The sequence below is a fragment of the Doryrhamphus excisus genome, linkage group LG19 (assembly GCF_037039965.1).
Source record: "Doryrhamphus excisus strain RoL-2023G ecotype Guam linkage group LG19, RoL_Dexc_Guam_v1.1, whole genome shotgun sequence".
Taxonomy (NCBI): domain Eukaryota; kingdom Metazoa; phylum Chordata; class Actinopteri; order Syngnathiformes; family Syngnathidae; genus Doryrhamphus; species Doryrhamphus excisus.
The window spans coordinates 15,677,753-15,697,500 of NC_136375.1; the positions used below are offsets into that span (position 1 = coordinate 15,677,753).

The window sequence follows — 19,748 nt, forward strand, 5'->3', positions numbered from 1 at the left end:
CTCTAGTTTATTTATAAAGTTGCAAATCCAAATGAGTTGAAGCGAATGACGTTTACACTGATAGCGAACAGCAGCGAGAGAAAGGGCAGCTCGAGACCACGTCGCCCAGTCTCGGGCTGTCACGTGCACGCGCCGCTCCCATGGCAACGGACAACAGCAAAGGTGTCCGAGGGGGTCCACGTGACAGCAGGACCATGTCTTATCTGTTCAATTGTCTGTCGGAGGAGGACCAGGAATTCCACCACATCAAAAACACTGCTGCTGACTTCTACCGGGCCAACAGAGTACCAGAGGAGCTGGAGGTCGCCCTCGCGGAAGCTTTCTTCCAGAACCCGGAAGACGTCTACGGTTACCTGGTCCACAAAATTTCACTTCCTTGGCCTTCCTTACCAAATAGCATGTTTAGATAATTAGCTGAGCTACTTTACAACTTACAATCAGCATGTTTTTACCCTTCGTGAGGGCTAATTTACGTTATTGAGTGAATGTAAATTCATCACACATGGGTTATTAATGTTGGCTATTTCCTCCGATACTCTTTATTTTGTTGAGTGCAGCGCTTTTAATGTGAAGAGCCGAAGTGTGTGACCGAGTTTCACGGCTGCCGTCCATCCCGGTATTGATCGTCAGCGGACATTGTAGTAAAACTCCCGGTTACATTAGTGGGAAAACACTGCACACTTCCGGTCTTCAGAATAAAAGCTACTCAGCGGTTTAGTTGATTTCAACATGGCCGTGGTTTTATTTACAAATTAAATTTAAGCATAAACAAAACCAGACAAAAACATTGATACCACAACGATTAGGTCACGACGAAGCACAAAAAGCAGCCTTCAAGCCACGAGGCTGTAAATAACTGTTTTGACTGTACATAATAACTTCTATAACCTCTGACCTTTTTAGGCAAACCATTTCACAAAGCTGTCATCGGCACCACTCATCAGCAGACTGCAAGCGAAGGACATGTATGACTCCAGAGGACAACTCTGCGTTGAGGCTGAGGTGGTCTGCGTCATCTGCAATGAGGAAAAGGTAAAACTTCAACCGCTGTTCTATGGTCACTTTTATGTGTGGCGGTTGTTTCCGGGGTTGGGCAGATGAATTATAGTCTAATTTGCATAATTTGACATGGCTCAAAAGTCAGTGTTTTCTTAGGACATAAAAGAATAGATGAACGCTTGTATGTGTCAGGGCCTTTGGTTCCCGGGGCTGACATGATGCCAACTGAGACATTCCCAATGTTTGTATATTATGCTGACAAAAATAATGACAGTTTTTCAGTATAATCCCATGGCTTCACGCTACCACACCCTACCAAAAACATATTTGTGAATAAATCATGCTGTTTGTAATTGAATACGGCTTCTAATATGTCCAAAAATATTCATATTTAAGCACATTTGACCAATTTTCTTTCCTAAATATAAGCATTGTCAAACAAATGAATATAACATATGAAGTAAAATACAAATATAATGCATCCAGAAGAGGTTGTGTAATGTTACTGAAATGTTAGTGGAGACACACAAGCACCAGACTTGATGGGCAGAACAACAGATTTCAAGTATTGTCCATGACTGGTTTTCTTGATCTGGGTTGTTTGTGTGTAGAGCATATCCTCTGCTGCCATCTCCAGCCAACTGGGACAGAAGGAGACGGGTGTGGACTGGCAGGCAAACGCCGAGGAGAGGGAGCGCCACGTCATGACTGCAGTCCAGTGGATCACTGAACATCTGTGCAAAATGCTAGAAAAACACGACCCCTGTGATCAATCACTGGTTGACCAGAAACTCAGGTAGGGGATCACTTCCAGATCTTGGGAATCTTTGGCTGCATTTACGTTGAAATGAGTTAATGCTAATGTGCTGATGCAGTGTCTGTATCGTATTTACATTTTCTTACCGCCTGAAACAACACACATGGACACACAAATCCATTTCTTCATTTATCCATGATTGCACCGATTGTCCGGTCTTCATCACAAAGCTTCTTCTTCATGCTCTTCTACTCCATTCCTGTCCTGTGCTGGTCTACAATCTTATCCCTGAATCAGCGGTGTTCCCATCTGACGCTGATATCAGATATCAGTAATAAAATGCACCAGATTATATCGGCCTGCATCACTGCATCACTGCGGCTTTCTTTTACCACGTTCCACGTGTTGCACGTTCATGTTTGCACATTGCAGTGACTTCTTCATAGCCCGAGACCTGGAGGAGAGAGAAATCAGAAAGAAGATGGAGGAGGAGATTATGTCCGTCACCGAACAAGAGGTGGAGATTCCACCTTCTCCGCCCGATAAGAAGAAAGACAAGAAGAGTAAAGTATTCTTGCCCGTTCTTGCATTTGGTGATAACGTTTTTCTTCAGTAATCCCTCCTTCATCGGTTCCAGACCCGGCTGTAAAGTGAATTTGCACCAAGTAGTATCCTTTATCCAGTATATAAATGCAAATTTTTTCTTTTTTTAATTTATTTATTATTGTTTTATTTATTTTTTTCAGTTATATAGTTACAGCATAGAACAATTAAATTATCACTGCAGTGTGTGGAACCAATGAAGGATGATAAACAAGGGATTACTGTATGTCTTCTGAATGTGTTGCTATGATGTAATGTATGCTATGACCAGGGGCGTCCCTAGGTTCTGAGGACGGACGGGGTGGGGGTGTGGGGGTGGGGGGGGGGGGGCTGGTTACTGGGTATGGTGCAGTGAAGGGGCTCCTTACACCATGAAATAAAGGGAAATGGACAGATTTATGATTATAAATTAATGACAGGTAATGTGAATATTTATTTTAACTCAGATTCTTGGCCTATTATATGAAAATTGTCAGAGTTTTTTTGTAAAAAAAAATTCAATGAAAAATATCAAATTATTTGGGGGGCTTAAGAAAATAATAACATACACTCAAGACAAATAGACAAATAAATGATAAGTAAAGTAACGTAACTCATATTACACATATTACACATAATGATGAACCAAAGGCAAATCAACAAGCAAACATGACGCTCACGAGAACAACAGTGACGTCATACAGTTAGCTTGAATGCTGACATTAGCACCAACGAACAAGGGAGCCTAACTTTTAAGAAAAAGGGCGCACAAACAACTGCACAGCTCCCACGGTGGAGCCAAAAAGTGACCTCCACGCGTTCACGCACAGCATCGACTCTGTGAAATGGTGGATGAGGCTCAAGAAGGCTCAGAGACGTCATAGATCGCTCAACCGACAAAACGGCATACTGTGGTGCGTTCACTGACGGCTGAACACAGTAGGACGAAACAACACTCAAAAGCTGAACATTATCAGTGACACAATGTAATGTAAATTATTGGCTTTCTAACATTTAGAGTTAGGAAATTTAGACATTCAGCTTCATTCAAATTTACAATAATTAATATCTACAATGTCTTCTAAAAATACAGCAGAAATGGGGCAATTTGTGATTCATCGTGATTCATTCATTTCAAAAATGAATCAACATTGATTCAAATGTTCATGCGCTAACAAAGCAAAAAAAGAGATAAAAGTAAACAGTGTCCTGACAACATGTTTGTGTTATTCACAGAAAAAAAAGGCAACGCTTCAGAGAAGCCATTTTGTCCGGCCGAGCCACCCGAACCTGTGCTACCTGGATGCTTGGCCATTGGTTCGGTGTCCCTGGCCGTGGCCAAAGCCGGGGCCCAAATAAACGGCGTGCCACTCTACAAGTACATCAGAATGCTAAAGAACCCGGAGGTGACTCCATGTTGCGTGTAAAGCCATTCATGTCAAGATTAAATGTGTGTGTGTGTGTGTGTGTGTGTGTGTGTGTGTGCAGGATCAGGACAACTTCCACATCCCTCTCTCTTTGGTGACTTTACTGAGATGTGGGAAGACTTGTCCAGGAAAACTGAAACTATTGGAGGAGGTTTTACTCATCCCAAAAGCAGGACACCAAGTCAAACAAGTACACGGTCTTCTACTGTATCTCATACTGTATGCATCCACATGTATCTCAATACACTGACAGTGATACAACATGTACACATTATGTTCGCTCGCTATACGCTAGGGCCCTTTTTCAGGGGCTTTTGGGGCATTTGACATCATTCTAAATATAATACCTTTGGAACTGACAGTGGTATGAAAAAGTTTGGGCGCCCCTGATAATCAGAGTACAGCCATTGAATGTAATAATCCCACAAACGTAATAAAATTTGCCTACTGCAAACGTAATACTGAATTTAAAAATGATTACATATGTGGGAAAGTGAAAAACTGTAAATGTAATAACTTCCCACAAATTTAATATGAGACAAAATAATGATCTTTGTGGTTTTTGTTGTTGTTTGTTCTTTTTTATTTTATTGAGGGCCAAGGTGTAGATGTCATTTTGACGATTTTAACAAGATAATTCTATTTTTTTTTAATATTATTCAAAGAGTATCATTTGAATACATTAAATTAATCTTTAATTCATTCATTCATTCATTTTTTAACGCTTATCCTCACGAGGGTCGCGGGGGTGATGGAGCCTATCCCAGCTGTCTTGGGACGAGAGGCGGGGTACACCCTGGACTGGTGGCCAGCCAATCACAGGGCACATATAGACAAACAACCATTCACACTCACATTCATACCTATGGACAATTTGGAGTGGCTAATTAACCTAGCATGTTTTTTTTGGAATGTGGGAGGAAACCGGAGTATCCGGAGAAAACCCACGTGGAATTGAACCCTGGTCTCCTAGCTGTGAGGTCTGCGTGCTAACCAGCTTGGAATCTTTAATTATTAAATTATAATTGATTTTAAAGATAACATAATTGTGATAATTGCAATTATTTTAATATAATTATTATTACTTATTATTCTATTATTATACTATTATTATTATATTTCATTATTTCTTTTGATTATTTCTCGATATACACATAAAATCACACATACAATAATATACTGTAACTAAAACGCACATGTACGCACACAAACTAAATGTAATAATTCAGTATTTTGTTTGCAGTGGTCAAATTTTATTGCATTTGTGGGAAATTTATTACATTTGCGGGATTATTACATTCAAAGCTGCAGATTTGTATTACGTTTGTGGTTTATTAAGTTTGCGGGTGTAACACATCCCTTTGAACCAGGAAGACTGTACCGGGTTTTTTTTTCATTGCCCTTTCACTGTAGCGACTACTTTTCCACATTGTCTGTTGCTGAACTATGACCTTTCTCGAACAGATCATCACAATGGCCATGCAGATGCAGCAGGAAATGATGAGAATATTGAACACTTCCGGAAAAGGCGGGGTGAGCGACATTGCCATTGATTTGGTAGAATAGCAACTATCAGAACTATTCAAACGGCATTCTTACACGTCTTATGACAGAATAGGCGGGAAACAAGGGACGCTAAGAATTTTAATCTTTTTGTGGTTAAGCAAAATTTCAAAAAGCAGCAAAAGAATTCAGTGGCGAAGGCCTGGAGTTTTGTTCAAATGAGTATTCAACCATTCAAACCGGCCAACACAATTTCATCCGCGGAGAGTGTGAGTGGGACCTTGCAGTCCCTACTGGCTCCTTTACAGCCATTCCTTACATTTTACTCCTTTATTTAGCCATTGCAAATTTGCACCGAGCAGTTCGAGGTCACAAGTGGACTTACAATTTTGTGGCGTTCCCCAAATTATTACATTATTGCAAGTTGGAAGACCAATGTCCGTCAAACTTTAGTACGGCCCCTTTTGTTCCATGCGGGCTTTGTATGAAGGTTATGAAAACTACATGTAACCTGTACATTAGCGTACCAACCAAGTCTGAAAATCTATACATTTACTTACAATCCCTTAAATAGTAATAGTACTAGTAACCCATAATAACATGCATAATAAACAGTTCCGCGTGTCCGTGAATGCACCTCGAACACACAGATGTGTATGTGAGTTGGTGATACTGTACATACGTACATGGTACATGGTGGGGATGCCACACTGTGCCATAACAGAGGGGCGTGGCTTGCCATGCGCTGCCAATTTTTTGGCCAATTTTTAATTAAATTAATAATTGAATTAATTATATACAACCATTATCAATTCATTCATTCAGTCGCGCGGGGTGCTGGAGCCTATCCCGGCTGTCTTTGGGGCGTGATTGGTGGCCAGCCAATCACAGGGCACATATAGACAAACAACCATTCACACTCACATTCATACCTATGGACAATTTGGAGTGGCTAATGAACCTAGCATGTTTTTGATACTATTAGACTATATCTTTGTTCACATAGTTTGTAAGGCGGTAAACACACAATCAATCAATCAATCAATCAATCAATCAATCAATCAATCAATCAATCAATCAATCAATCAATCAATCAATCAATCAATCAATCAATCCCTGTGTATGTCGATGGAATTGACAAATCAAACCTTGTTTGCTCCAAGGCCATCCAAGCCGTTGCGAGTGACAGCGGAGTGATACCTCTCAACTATGATCGTCCCGAGCAAGCCTTGGATCTGATCTCCGATGCCTGCAACAATCTGGCACTTTCACTGGGCACCGAGATCCATCTGGCAGTCAACTGTGCTGCCCACGACCTCATGGACTACGTGAGTTCAGAAAAACTAGCGCAAGTTCCAGTCTTTGAATCAGACCACAGGAGTTCATTGGGAAGCCACCAATGTTTGCCTGTTCTCGTCTCCCTTTCAGGTCAAGGAAAAGTACGAGATTGCAACGGGGGTTTTTAAGTCTCCCGATGAGCTCGTGGCCATGTATCAAACCCTGGTTAGCAAATACACAGCAGTGGTGGCTTTCATCGATCCTTTCAGGAGGGAGGTATGTCCAACTGGCTTTCATCCCAGCTGATAACTAAATGGACTCCAGTGTCTCATTCCAGTAGAACTTTATTTTAAGGGATCAGTCATCAGTCATAAGAAAAGCTCGAGTAGCTGCTGTGTAATAGAGAACATTAAAGATTTACCAAAATACACAAAAATACAGCAGTATTTTACTCAACTACTACTAAAGAACTAACTACACGACTACAGAACACACTACATTGGTAGAACACTACATTGGTAGAACACTACATTGGTAGAACACTACATTGGTAGAACACTACATTGGTAGAACACTACATTGGTAGAACCTGGCATTGGTAGAACCTGGCATTGGTAGAACCTGGCATTGGTAGAACCTGACATTGGTAGAACATCGCATTGGTAGAACACTACATTGGTAGTACATTACATTGGTAGAACACTACATTGGTGGAACATGACATTGGTGGAGCATTACATTGGTAGAACCTGACAGTGGTAGAACACTACATTGGTAGAACCTGGCATTGGTAGAACCTGGCATTGGTAGAACCTGACATTGGTAGAACACTACATTGGTAGAACATCACATTGGTAGAACACTACATTGGTAGTACATTACATTGGTAGAACACTACATTGGTGGAACACTACATTGGTGGAACACTACATTGGTGGAACACTACATTGGTGGAACACTACATTGGTGGAACACTACATTGGTGGAACATGACATTGGTGGAGCATTACATTGGTGGAGCATTACATTGGTGGAACACTACATTGGTGGAACACTACATTGGTGGAACACTACATTGGTGGAACACTACATTGGTAGTACACTACATTGGTGGAACACTACATTGGTGGAACACTACATTGGTGGAACACTACATTGGTGGAACACTACATTGGTGGAACATTACATTGGTGGAACACTACATTGGTGGAACACTACATTGGTGGAACACTACATTGGTGGAACACTACATTGGTGGAACATTACATTGGTGGAACACTACATTGGTGGAACACTACATTGGTGGAACATTACATTGGTGGAACACTACATTGGTGGAACACTACATTGGTGGAACACTACATTGGTGGAACACTAGATTGGTGGAACACTACATTGGTGGGACACTACATTGGTGGAACACTACATTGGTGGAACACTACATTGGTGGAACACTAGATTGGTGGAACACTACATTGGTGGAACACTACATTGGTGGAACACTACATTGGTGGAACACTACATTGGTGGAACATTACATTGGTGGAACACTACATTGGTGGAACACTACATTGGTGGAACATTACATTGGTGGAACACTACATTGGTGGAACACTACATTGGTGGAACACTACATTGGTGGAACACTAGATTGGTGGAACACTACATTGGTGGGACACTACATTGGTGGAACACTACATTGGTGGAACACTACATTGGTGGAACACTAGATTGGTGGAACACTACATTGGTGGAACACTACATTGGTGGAACACTAGATTGGTGGAACACTACATTGGTGGAACACTAGATTGGTGGAACACTACATTGGTGGAACACTACATTGGTGGAACACTACATTGGTGGAACACTACATTGGTGGAACACTACATAGGTGGAACACTACATTGGTGGAACACTACATTGGTGGAACACTACATTGGTGGAACATTACATTGGTGGAACACTACATTGGTGGAACACTACATTGGTGGAACATTACATTGGTGGAACACTACATTGGTGGAACACTACATTGGTGGAACACTACATTGGTGGAACACTAGATTGGTGGAACACTAGATTGGTGGAACACTAGATTGGTGGAACACTACATTGGTGGAACACTACATTGGTGGAACACTACATTGGTGGAACACTGCATTGGTGGAACACTACATTGGTGGAACACTACATTGGTGGAACACTACATTGGTGGAACATTACATTGGTGGAACACTACATTGGTGGAACATTACATTGGTGGAACACTACATTGGTGGAACACTACATTGGTGGAACACTACATTGGTGGAACACTAGATTGGTAGAACACTAGATTGGTGGAACACTACATTGGTAGAACACTAGATTGGTAGAACACTAGATTGGTAGAGCATTACATTGGGAACATACTACAATGGTAGAGCATTACATTGGTAGAACGTTACATTGGTAGAGCATTGCATTGGTAGAGCATTACATTGGTAGAAGGGTGTTTAGGTTGCCAGTTGTATACTAGCCTGATGTAATAAATGTAAGCCTGCTCCAGGATGGGTAATGTAGTCATGCACCAATCGGACAGGACTTGTGGCTAAACAGACATGTTCATGGGCGTATCGATAACTTGATGCGTATCAATTTCTGGGTGGTCCGGGAGAGTAACCCCCTAAAAAGGTGCATATCTACCATACTGTGGAGTCAAGTGTGTGCTTTCGCCCTCTGCAAGGATGCGGACCAATGGGAGAAGCTCAGCAACGTGATGGGAGACTCGTGCTCACTGCTCTCTGACATCACATACAAGCCACAAGCTCCGCCCCTTCCTGGTGTCAGAGGTCGTCTCCTAAAACACGTCAACGAAATAACGGTCAGCGACTTGATCCACATGGCAGCGGAAGAACAAGGTAGTACACGTCCAGGTTGAAGAACAATAGGGCTGAATTTGAGCTCCATAGAAGTCAGTCGGCCATTTTTTCAGTCATAACCAACAGCAGGCATTTGTATCATGTGGCCTGATTCTTTGTTTCTGTCCTGCAGGTTCACTTATATTCGGGACGGTCAGCAATGACGCCTGCAGTGACGACTCCATGGCAGACATAGTAAGTATCTTCAATCATGGACTTTTTATGGGCCGTTTCTCACTCAGGATAAACCAGGGGTCGGCAACCTTTACTGTCTAAAGAGCCTTTTTTTAAATCATGCTAGGTGTTAGTATTGCTAGCATGGTAATGTTAGCATACTGGCATTTTTTTTGTATTTATTTTCATGAATAGACGCATACATAAACACTTACCATTATCATGTCAGTAAGCATGCTAAAATGAGCATTTTAGCATTGCTAGCATGCTACCGTGCGTACACTAGCATCTCTTGAGATTTTCATGAATATGAACTCGTATGTATGCTGATATAATTATACAAACATTTTTCACTTAAACACTATTATGCTAGGTGTTGGCATGTCAACGTTAGCAATGTTAGCATTCGCTTCTGTGGTATGTTTTCATGGTCGACATGTTTGTGGATATATGAGGGCGCTTGCCACGTACATTAGCGGTTAGCTTGCTGTGTTGTAAAGGAACGTAGGAAAATGGGTCACAACAAAGAGACTGATGACCGGAGCCGCAGGTTGCCGACCCCTGGTATAAACCGGTTTATAGCAAAGACAAAAAAAAAATGTCTTGAATAGTTTCCTCTCATTGATGTCCGTGCTGCATGTGTAAAGTCAACATGTGGAGTGTGTGCGGGTTTCGTGCCGAAGCCCGCAGCGGCCGCTGTGCTGCTGATTGCCGTGCCGCCACACCACCACCACCACCACCACCACTTCAAGCTACATAGTCACGTTCCTGATTGGACTTATTTTATTTAGAAGCTCTGAATGTTACGTCGCAATCAGCCCTTTGTAGGCCGCTACTGTAAGACGTGCGGTGGATTTATGGCATAAATCCACCACTAAATGGTATGCCCATAAAAATGCTAGCTTGGACATTGCGATGTAAGTCAATGTTGTAATTCTATATGGACTTGGATTGATTGGCCATGGTGCCTTCAGGGACCACCCAACAAAGTGCCAAATTTCAAAGCTCGCTGAAAAAGCATTTTCAGCTTTTTTAAAAGATGGTACGTGTTCATGAAAAACAAGTTTAATTTTTATTTAAATTTTTAAAGCAGGGGTGTTCAAAGTGCGGCACGCGAAATACGCATAAATACAAAAATGCTTAAAAATGTTTAATGCAAAGCCGACATGCAGGCTGTGTTTTTATTTCAATACATTGCAAGTCTTTGTCAGCTGGTGTGTGCGGTTGTTTGTTTCAGGCGGTGGGTCTCGGTGTGGACTACGTGAAAGTGGGAGGTCTGTGGAGTGGCGAGAGGATGACTAAATACAACAGGCTGGCGTGTATAGAGGAAGAGCTGGCCCGACAGGGAAGCCTGGGTATGTTGCTTTTTGGATGAGGAGGCCACACAAAGGTCTTTCTGTGTGGGACGTGAAAGGAAGCAGTGTGTGAGGAGTGACACACAAGTGTGTATTTCTCTTACCTCGGATGTGTTAATTGGCCGCCTAACCGTACGCCAGGAGACGGGACAGGAAATGAGGAAAGCTTCTGCAACTTGTGTGTTGGCCCCACAGGGAAAGTACACACAAACGTAGTATTTCTCTTTCTTACTTTGTGTCATCCACAGTTTCCAAGGAGGAGTACCCCCCTCCGCTGTTGATTGAAACCACACAGGCGGAGGAGTAACATCGCGTCTTCATTTCATCCGTGCAGTGGATCATTCTTCATACCAGTTAGTGCAAGACTGAGTACTTCACACACGCCAATACCATGTTCATACTTTTGATACACTAGTATGTAATATCACGCTGCTGTTTTGCTCAAGTGAAGCATTCATTCATTCATTTATTATGGTCCCAGGCCGAGTGCCCAAAACACAGTAATATTGTCATGTTTTATCTCATGAGATCTTGCGCCGCATCCTATGGCTTTATTTGCAATGTAACACTCCTGGGCATTTAGCACCTCAGTGCTAAATGAAGCCTGAAGCTTGAATTAGCAAACATGCACAAAGAGTGAATGACTTAGCACATGGTCGATACTGGTCATGTTTCAGGCGTTAGAGAAATTGGGCAGGTGTCAAGGGGAAACAACACCGCACCGAATGGACGAGGCCTGGAGAAAAAAAATGGGAAATCAAACAAATGACAAACAAACAAAGTGGGACATCCACCCATTAGTCCTCTAGACATGAAATAACACTCACAATAAGAGAAAATAAGACATAGAATACCTGTTCATGACCTTCTAAATACAATTACATTACATTATTAGAGCCCTCTAGACATAAAATAACACCCCTATAGTAACCTACACACTCCTATTACACAATATAGGAGACATAATAAGAGAAAATAAGACATAGAATACCTGTTTATGACCTTCTAAATACAATTTTAAACATTAGAGCCCTCTAGACATGAAATAATACCCCTATAGTCACCTACACGCTCCTATTACCCAATATAGTAGACATAATAAGAACAAGTAAGACATAAAATACCTGTTCATGACCTAAATACAATTTTAAACATTATTAGAGCCCTCTAGACGTGAAATAACACCCCTATAGTCACCTACACACTGCTATTACCCAATATAGTAGACATAATAAGAGAAAGTAAGACATAAAATACCTGTTCATAACTTAAATACAATTTTAAACATTATTAGAGCCCTCTAGACATGAAATAACACCCCTATAGTCACCTACACGCTGCTATTACCCAATATAGGAGACATAATAAGAGAAAATAAGACATAAAATACCTGTTCATGACCTTCTAAATACAATTTTAAACATTATTAGAGCTCTCTAGACATTAAATAACACCCCTATAGTCACCTACACACTCCTATTACCCAATATACGTAGTAGACATAATAAGAGACAATAAGACATAGAATACCTGTTTATTACCTTCTAATTACACTTTTTTTTACATTGTTAGAGCCCTCTGGACATGAAATAACAACCCTATAGTCACCTACACACTCCTATTACCCAATGTAGTAGACATAATAAGAGACAATAAGACACAGAATATCTGTTTACCACCTTCTAATTACACTTTTTTAAACACTGTTAGAGCCCTCTGGACATGAAATAACAACCCTATAGTCATGAATATGAAGTACCAACAGCCTGCCTTATCTGGAGTCATGAACACCAATCTTAACTGAGGCAAGCAAGGCCCGCATGGTGTTTTGGGGTCTTTTGTGACCCCTCGGCTCTCACTGTGGTTGGCTGGAGTCCCAAAGCTTTAGAAATGGCTCGAGAACCTTTCCCACACGGATAGATCGACATGTAAAATGTTTATTCTGATTGAAGCACAAACCTGATCAAGTAGATGCAGTGGAGTCACATGACCCAAGATGAGATACTACTGTGGTGTTGCCTTCAGGGCACGGCAGCGTCTGAGCAGGATCTTCTGCAGCTCCTCATCACAGCTCGTGGATGAAGACGCACTTGTTGCTTGAGTAGGACTTGTGGTCAAATCACCCTGAACATGAATATGAATATAGATCACAATCAGGTTTGTTGCATGAGTTAAAATTGCTGTCCAGTCTGTTCATACATGCAAGCGATGCATGGCGAGATCACATTAAATGCAATACTGCCACCTTGTGGACACTTTTATGCTTGAAAAAGTCACCTGTCTTATTGTGCACTCCCTATTTGCCTCTCATGTGAACAAAAGGAAACAACATATTCATATTTGGTATCAATGAGGCAACATTGAGGTGAGCAAATCAAGCGCTCCTTTTTCCTCCTGCATGTCATATTCCCCCATGAGGGAGGGGCAAAAAAAAAAAGGTACCACCCCCTGAAATGACACGTTTGAAAAGTTACACCAACTGCTTGGAGCGTGTGCCCGAATACAGTGCACCTTTCTGGGCCACAGCAGAGTGGATGTGTTGTATGTTATAATGGAAGCGTCCATTAGGGGTGTTACAGTACGTATGTACATACGTACTGTAACACCCCTAATGTCTAATGTCATGTAGCGTATTTCCACAATACCATAATTGCTTTAAGTTCCTGGAAGGCAGAACGAGAGGGCGTCTTCTCCATCTGCCAAGAAAGGAAAAGGAACAACATTTGTAGAAAACTTTGTTTTCTATTATTGCGTGAAGAAAATCAATCAATCAATCAATCAATCAATTTCTGGCCTTCTTAAGGATGTCTGTTGTTCTTCTGCTTGTGGGTTTGTACAGACCTTGTGCCCTGCTTGTACTCTTATTTGTACTACCGAGGTACTACTACTATACTTGCTTCATTCATTTCCTCTCCTGGCCTCCTTTGTTGCTGTACTCACTAGCTACTATTTTCATTTTCTATATATATAATATTCTATTATAAAGTGTATTTAGAAGGTGGTAAAACCAGGTTTTCTATGTCTTACATCTCATATTATGTTTACTATATTGTGTAATAGGAGTGTCAAGGGGACCATAGGGGTGTTATTTCATGTCTAAAGGGCTCTAATCATGTTAAAAAGTGTAATTAGAAGGTGGTAAACAGGTGTTCTATGTCTTATTGTCTCTTATTATGTCTACTATATTGGGTAACAAGGTGGATATAGGGCTGTTACCTCATGTCTAGATGGTTGTAATCACAACCAGAAGGTGGTAGACAGGTATTCTATGTCTTATTTGTCTTATTGTCTCTTATTATGTCTACTATATTGGGTAATATGAGCGTAAAGGTGACTATAGGGGTGTTATTTTATGTAGAGAAGGCTCTAATAATGTTGAAAAGTGTAATTAGAAGGTGGAAACAGCTTTTCTAGGTCTTATTGTCTCTTATTATGTCTACTATATCGGGTAATAGGAGTGTAAAGGTGACTATAGGGTTGTTACTTCATGTCGAGAAGGCTCTAATAATGTTTAAAAGTGTAATATTCTATTATTAAGTGTATTTAGAAGGTGGTAACCAGGTTATCTTACATCTCATATTATGTTTACTATATCGTGTAATACGAGTGTCAAGGGGACCATAGGGGTGTTATTTCATGTCTACAGGTCTTGAATAATGTTACAAAGTGTATGTAGAAGGTGGTAAACAGGTGTTCTATGTCTTATTGTCTCTTATTATGTCTACTATATTGGGTAACAAAGTGGATATAGGGCTGTTATTTCATGTCTAGATGGTTGTAATCACATTTAAAAGTGTATTTAGAAGGTGGTAAACAGCTATTCTATGTCTTATTGTCTCTTATTATGTCTACTATATAGGGTAATATGAGCATAAAAGTGACTATAGGGGTGTTATTTCATGTCGAGAAGACTAATAATATTTAAAAGTGTAATTAGAAGGTTTTATATGTCATATATGTCTTATTACCCAATATAGTAGGTCTACTATATAGGGTAATATGAGCATAAAAGTGACTATAGGGGTGTTATTTTATGTCGAGAAGGCTCTAATAATGTTGAAAAGTGTAATTAGAAGGTGGTAAACAGCTTTTCTAGGTCTTATTGTCTCTTATTATGTCTACTATATTGGGTAATAGGAGTGTAAAGGTGACTATAGGGGTGTTACTTCATGTCGAGAAGGCTTTAATAATGTTTGAAAGTGTAATATTCTATTATTAAGTGTATTTAGAAGGTGGTAACCAGGTTATCTTGCATCTCATATTATGTCTACTATATGGTGTAATACGAGTGTCAAGGGGACCATAGGGGTGTTATTTCATGTCTACTATATTAAATTAATATGATATAGTATTATATATTGGGTAATAGGAATGTAAATTCAGGGCTGTGAGATGTTATGAGAGGTTATGAGATGTTATGAGAGGTCACCTGTCTCTTGTTAGGAGGTCTTTGGCTGACAGGCCGAAGCTGAACTCCGTTCTTGATCCTGTCCATCATCTCCTGTACCGCTTGCTGCCTGACAGTCGCGTCTAAAGACAATCAGCACATTTTCATCGTTTGTATTTGATTTATCAGCGTAACACATATTTACAACTCTCCTTTTTTCTCTTTACTATGCTTCTTTTTTTTAATTTATTTTTAGAAGATTTTATTTTTTATATTTAAATTTTCAAACCTTGAATGTTCTCATTGGGAAGGTTTTGTTTGGAGCAGACCCTAGGAATATTATCTGTGATAATATGTGATCATTGGTATCATAATCATCTACATGATCGTGGATTGTTTACACCGGGGGGGTTAGAAATGTTATTATTAATATTAACTTATTTATTATTAATATCGACTTCACTCTTGGCAACTTTCTTCTGAAGTCATCAGTAGTAGTCAACTTCCTTTTCATAATATTATGACTTGATTTGCATTATATTAGACTTTATTCCCATAATATTATGACTTGATTTGCATTATATTAGACTTTATTCCCATATTATGACTTGATTTGCATTATATTAGACTTTATTCCCATAATATTATGACTTGATTTGCATTATATTAGACTTTATTCCCATAATATTATGACTTGATTTGCGTTATATTAGACTTTATTCCCATAATATTAGACCTTTTTCCACAAGCAAATGATTATTCATTGTTTCCAACCTTCAAAAATAACATCTTTCTTCTTTAATGCGGCTAAAACATCCTCTACTCTGTTTCCGTCTATCCAAACCCAAACCCTAACTTCGGCCCCCAGTCCCTAACCCTAACCCCAACCCCCCCCTACCCCCCAAACCCCAACAGCAGTCCTACCTACCAAGTGTTGAAGATGGCTTCTGGCCAGCATGGCCGCTTGTCATTTGTCTGTGTGCCAACAAGGACAGCAGGGAGCTGCAAGAAGAAGCAGACGTCAGGATGATGACATCCCAGATACGTCTGATGAGGAAACGTCGCGTGCGTTTGTGTGTCAGGTGACGGCAACGTGTCTTTCTACAAGTAAACATGGCCGCCCGTCCTGCCGCCTTTGTGGACGCTCTGAGGATTTTGTCAACCAGATGCTCTCAGGAGGAAAGAAGGTGCTGTGTGTTACGAGGAGCGTGGGGGGGTTGGGGGTTGCTGGGAAATTGACGTGACACATTTTCCAACTCATTTTCTTTGACCTTTCCCCAAGCAGCTCCCTGCCAAATGTACCCTTCCGTGGGGTACAGGTGGGACGTACGCCACCCCAACCTTCACATATATCAGGGAGGACGTGGACGTGGACGTGGACGTGGACGTGGACACTTACTACCTTATATCCAGCCTTTATTTGCATTTATCCTTTATTATGTATTTACATCATCCATCCATTCATCCTTTATTTTCATTCATCCTTTATTTTTTTATTTACATTAACCATCCATATATCCTTTATTTATTTACATCCATCCTTTATTTTCATCCATCCTTTATTTTTTTATTTACATTAACCATCCATTCATCCTTTTTATTTCCACCCATCCATATATCCTTTATTTATTTACATCCATCCTTTATTTTCATCCCTCCTTTATTTGTTTATTAACATCATCCATCCATCCTTTTTTATTTCCACCCATCCATCCTTTATTTTTTCCATCCATATATCCTTTATTTACATCCATCCATCCTTTATTTTTTCCACATATCCTTATTTTTTCCATATATCCATATATCCTTTATTTACATCCATCCATTCATCCCTTTTCATTTCCACCCATCCTTTATTTCCATATATCTTTTATTTCCATCCACCCAACCATCCATCCTTTATTTATTTCCATCCATTCTTTATTTATTTCCATTGATCCATCCTTATATTCTTCCATCCGTCCTTTATTTCCATTCATTCATCCTTTTCTATTTACATCCATCCTGTATTAGTTTATTAACATCATCCATCCATCCATCCTTTTTTTCCCCATCCATATATCCTTTATCTACATCCATCATCCTTTTTTATTTCCACCCATCCATCCTTTATTTTTTCCATCCATATATCCTTTATTTACATCCATCCATCCTTTATTTTTTTTCATATATCCATATATCCTTATATCCTTTATTTACATCCATCCATCCTTTATTTTTTTCATATATCCTTTATTTACATCCATCTATCCATCCATCCTTTTATTTGTTTATTAACATTATCCATCCATTCATCCCTTTTCATTTCCACCCATCCTTTATTTATTTCCATATATCCTTTATTTACATCCATCCATCCTTTTTGTTATTTCCACCCATCCATCCATCCTTTATTTATTTATTTCCATCCATCCTTTATTTCCATTGATCCATCCATCCTTTATTTCCATCCATCCTTTCATCCTTTATTTATTTTAGTGAAATTGGCCAGGGGTGCTAATAAGGGTTAGGACAATTCCAAAGTCCCCTGGGCACAAAAATACTAGATAGTTATTAAAGATAAGGAGCGAGGGCCAGAATGGGTCGTTGATGTGACCCAAACTGACCAGACGGGTTCATGTTCATGCAAGGCTCAGCATCACACGTCGTATGTTTACCCAAGTAAAGATGGCTGCGGTGTGTGCTCTTTTTAATACGTTTGCGACAATGTCGCATGTGAAAAAAAAAGTAGATTTACCTGAGTGGGTTGGACGCTGCTAAGGCTGGAGGAGGAGGCGGAGGAGGAGGTGGAGGAGGGGCAGGAGGCAGTGGCGGCTTGGTCGCTGCTTGCAGTTTTTTCTCAAGTTGTTCAACTGAGCAATCACATGATACATTCACCGAGTCAGTCATGACTTCATATTTCATAAACACACTATGATTATGATTATGACAATTCCTTCCACTGGCCCAGCAAACTACTAACTAAACTCATTCACTTTTTCCCAACCAGGATGTGACTATAATCTCATAGCCCATAATAAATAATAATAATAATAATAAAAAACGATCCAATGAGGCAAGTTTACTGTGCAGGTGAGCAAATCAAGCACCCCTTATGAGCCACCTGAAACTCCAACATCAGTGTTTGAAAAGTAATAAAAGCTTTGCCAGAGACCTCCATGGTGGCACAGCGGCTGCTCGGAGCGTGTGCCCGAATACGGTGCACCTTGCTGGGCTACAGCAGGTGGCTCCTCCCCCCTCTATTCTCTGGTTCTCCTGATAGTAGTCACGTGATGATTGGGACTACAAGGTTGAGGACTAGAAGAAAAGACGTTGTGTCCATGTGGACGGTTCCTCCAGGCCGGGGTGTCAGGTTGGGGGTCAGTGCTGCTGATGTTCCTGTGTGATGATTTCATCTCCATGGATGGAAAGAGAGGTTCTTACCTGTCGAGCTCAGATGCTGGACCTCTGCCTGGGCCTTGGAGCACGTGTCGCTGCACTGGCGCTTCTCCTCCTCAACCAGCTGGAGTTTCCACCTCAGGGCTGTCAGCTCCTTTTCGGGCTGGCTGCTCCTCAGTCTGTCCTCCAGCAGCTTGATCTGAGCACATGCAAGGATGCATCTTCTACCTGATACTGTGTACTTTTACTACAGTAGTAGGACTGAAGTGAGAGTCTCTTTGTGATAGTACACATTGATTGGTGGTAGACTATGGTATATTATTAGTCAAAACTTGTGTAATTAGAAGTGATATATAGTATCTAATATCTCACTGAAGTATCTGGTCGCTTGATGGCAGTTTGGACATTAGCTTACATTACATTACCTTAACGCCCCCCCCCCAAAAAAAAACAAAAAACAAGAAGGCTCCATCATGTGAGCTGCATATGAACCAAGCTACAGCAACGTTATTATTATTGGTATTTACATTGTTAGGCCAGCTGCACAGTGGTCGTGTGGTTAGCGTGCTGACCTCACAGCTACACACAGGGTTCAATTCCACCCTCAGGCATCTCTGTGTAGAGTTTGCATGTTTTCCGGTTTCCTCCCACATTCCAAAAAAAACATGCTAGGTTAATTGGTGACTCCAAATTGTCAAATTGTGATTGGCTGGCCACCAGTCCCAGCCAGGGTGGACCCCGCCTCTCGCCCCAAGACAGCTGGGATAGGCTCCAGCATCCCCTTAACCCTCTTAAAGATAAGCATTAGAAAATGAATGAATGAATATCATGAGATAGGTAAATTGGTCCCTTGAAAAAGTTAGTATGTACCCCATGTGGGACAAAAATGAGCTCCAAACTAACCATGTTGCTTGTTTGTTTTGAAACCAAAATGTCCCTGTGCTAAAAACTAAGACATAAACAGAGAAATAAAGAAACTGTCATGCAAGAAGTACTGTGTCATGT

At 40.6% G+C, this 19,748-nt stretch overlaps 2 protein-coding genes across 2 annotated transcripts in view; one reads left to right on the forward strand and one right to left on the reverse strand.

Annotated features, from left to right (window-relative positions):
- On the forward strand, window positions 1-11,354 carry eno4 (enolase 4). Its single transcript, XM_078798822.1, has 13 exons — window positions 1-356; window positions 904-1,032; window positions 1,611-1,795; window positions 2,189-2,319; window positions 3,575-3,744; window positions 3,827-3,955; window positions 5,230-5,298; window positions 6,432-6,596; window positions 6,697-6,822; window positions 9,275-9,449; window positions 9,583-9,644; window positions 10,861-10,978; window positions 11,227-11,354. The coding sequence occupies exons 1-13, from the start codon at window positions 141-143 to the stop codon at window positions 11,283-11,285; spliced, it is 1,734 nt and encodes a 577-aa protein (XP_078654948.1). The 5' UTR covers window positions 1-140; the 3' UTR covers window positions 11,286-11,354.
- Window positions 11,355-12,253: 899 nt separating this feature from the next.
- shtn1 (shootin 1) overlaps window positions 12,254-19,748 on the reverse strand; it is a 26,728-nt gene continuing 19,233 nt past the window's right edge. The window contains exons 10-15 of the mRNA XM_078799259.1: window positions 18,789-18,942; window positions 18,103-18,217; window positions 16,294-16,412; window positions 15,408-15,508; window positions 13,624-13,674; window positions 12,254-13,102 (exon numbers count right to left, since the gene is read on the reverse strand). Of these exons, the coding sequence (XP_078655385.1) occupies window positions 12,983-13,102; window positions 13,624-13,674; window positions 15,408-15,508; window positions 16,294-16,412; window positions 18,103-18,217; window positions 18,789-18,942 (660 nt within the window). The 3' untranslated portion in view covers window positions 12,254-12,982. The remainder of the gene's footprint in view (window positions 13,103-13,623; window positions 13,675-15,407; window positions 15,509-16,293; window positions 16,413-18,102; window positions 18,218-18,788; window positions 18,943-19,748) is intronic.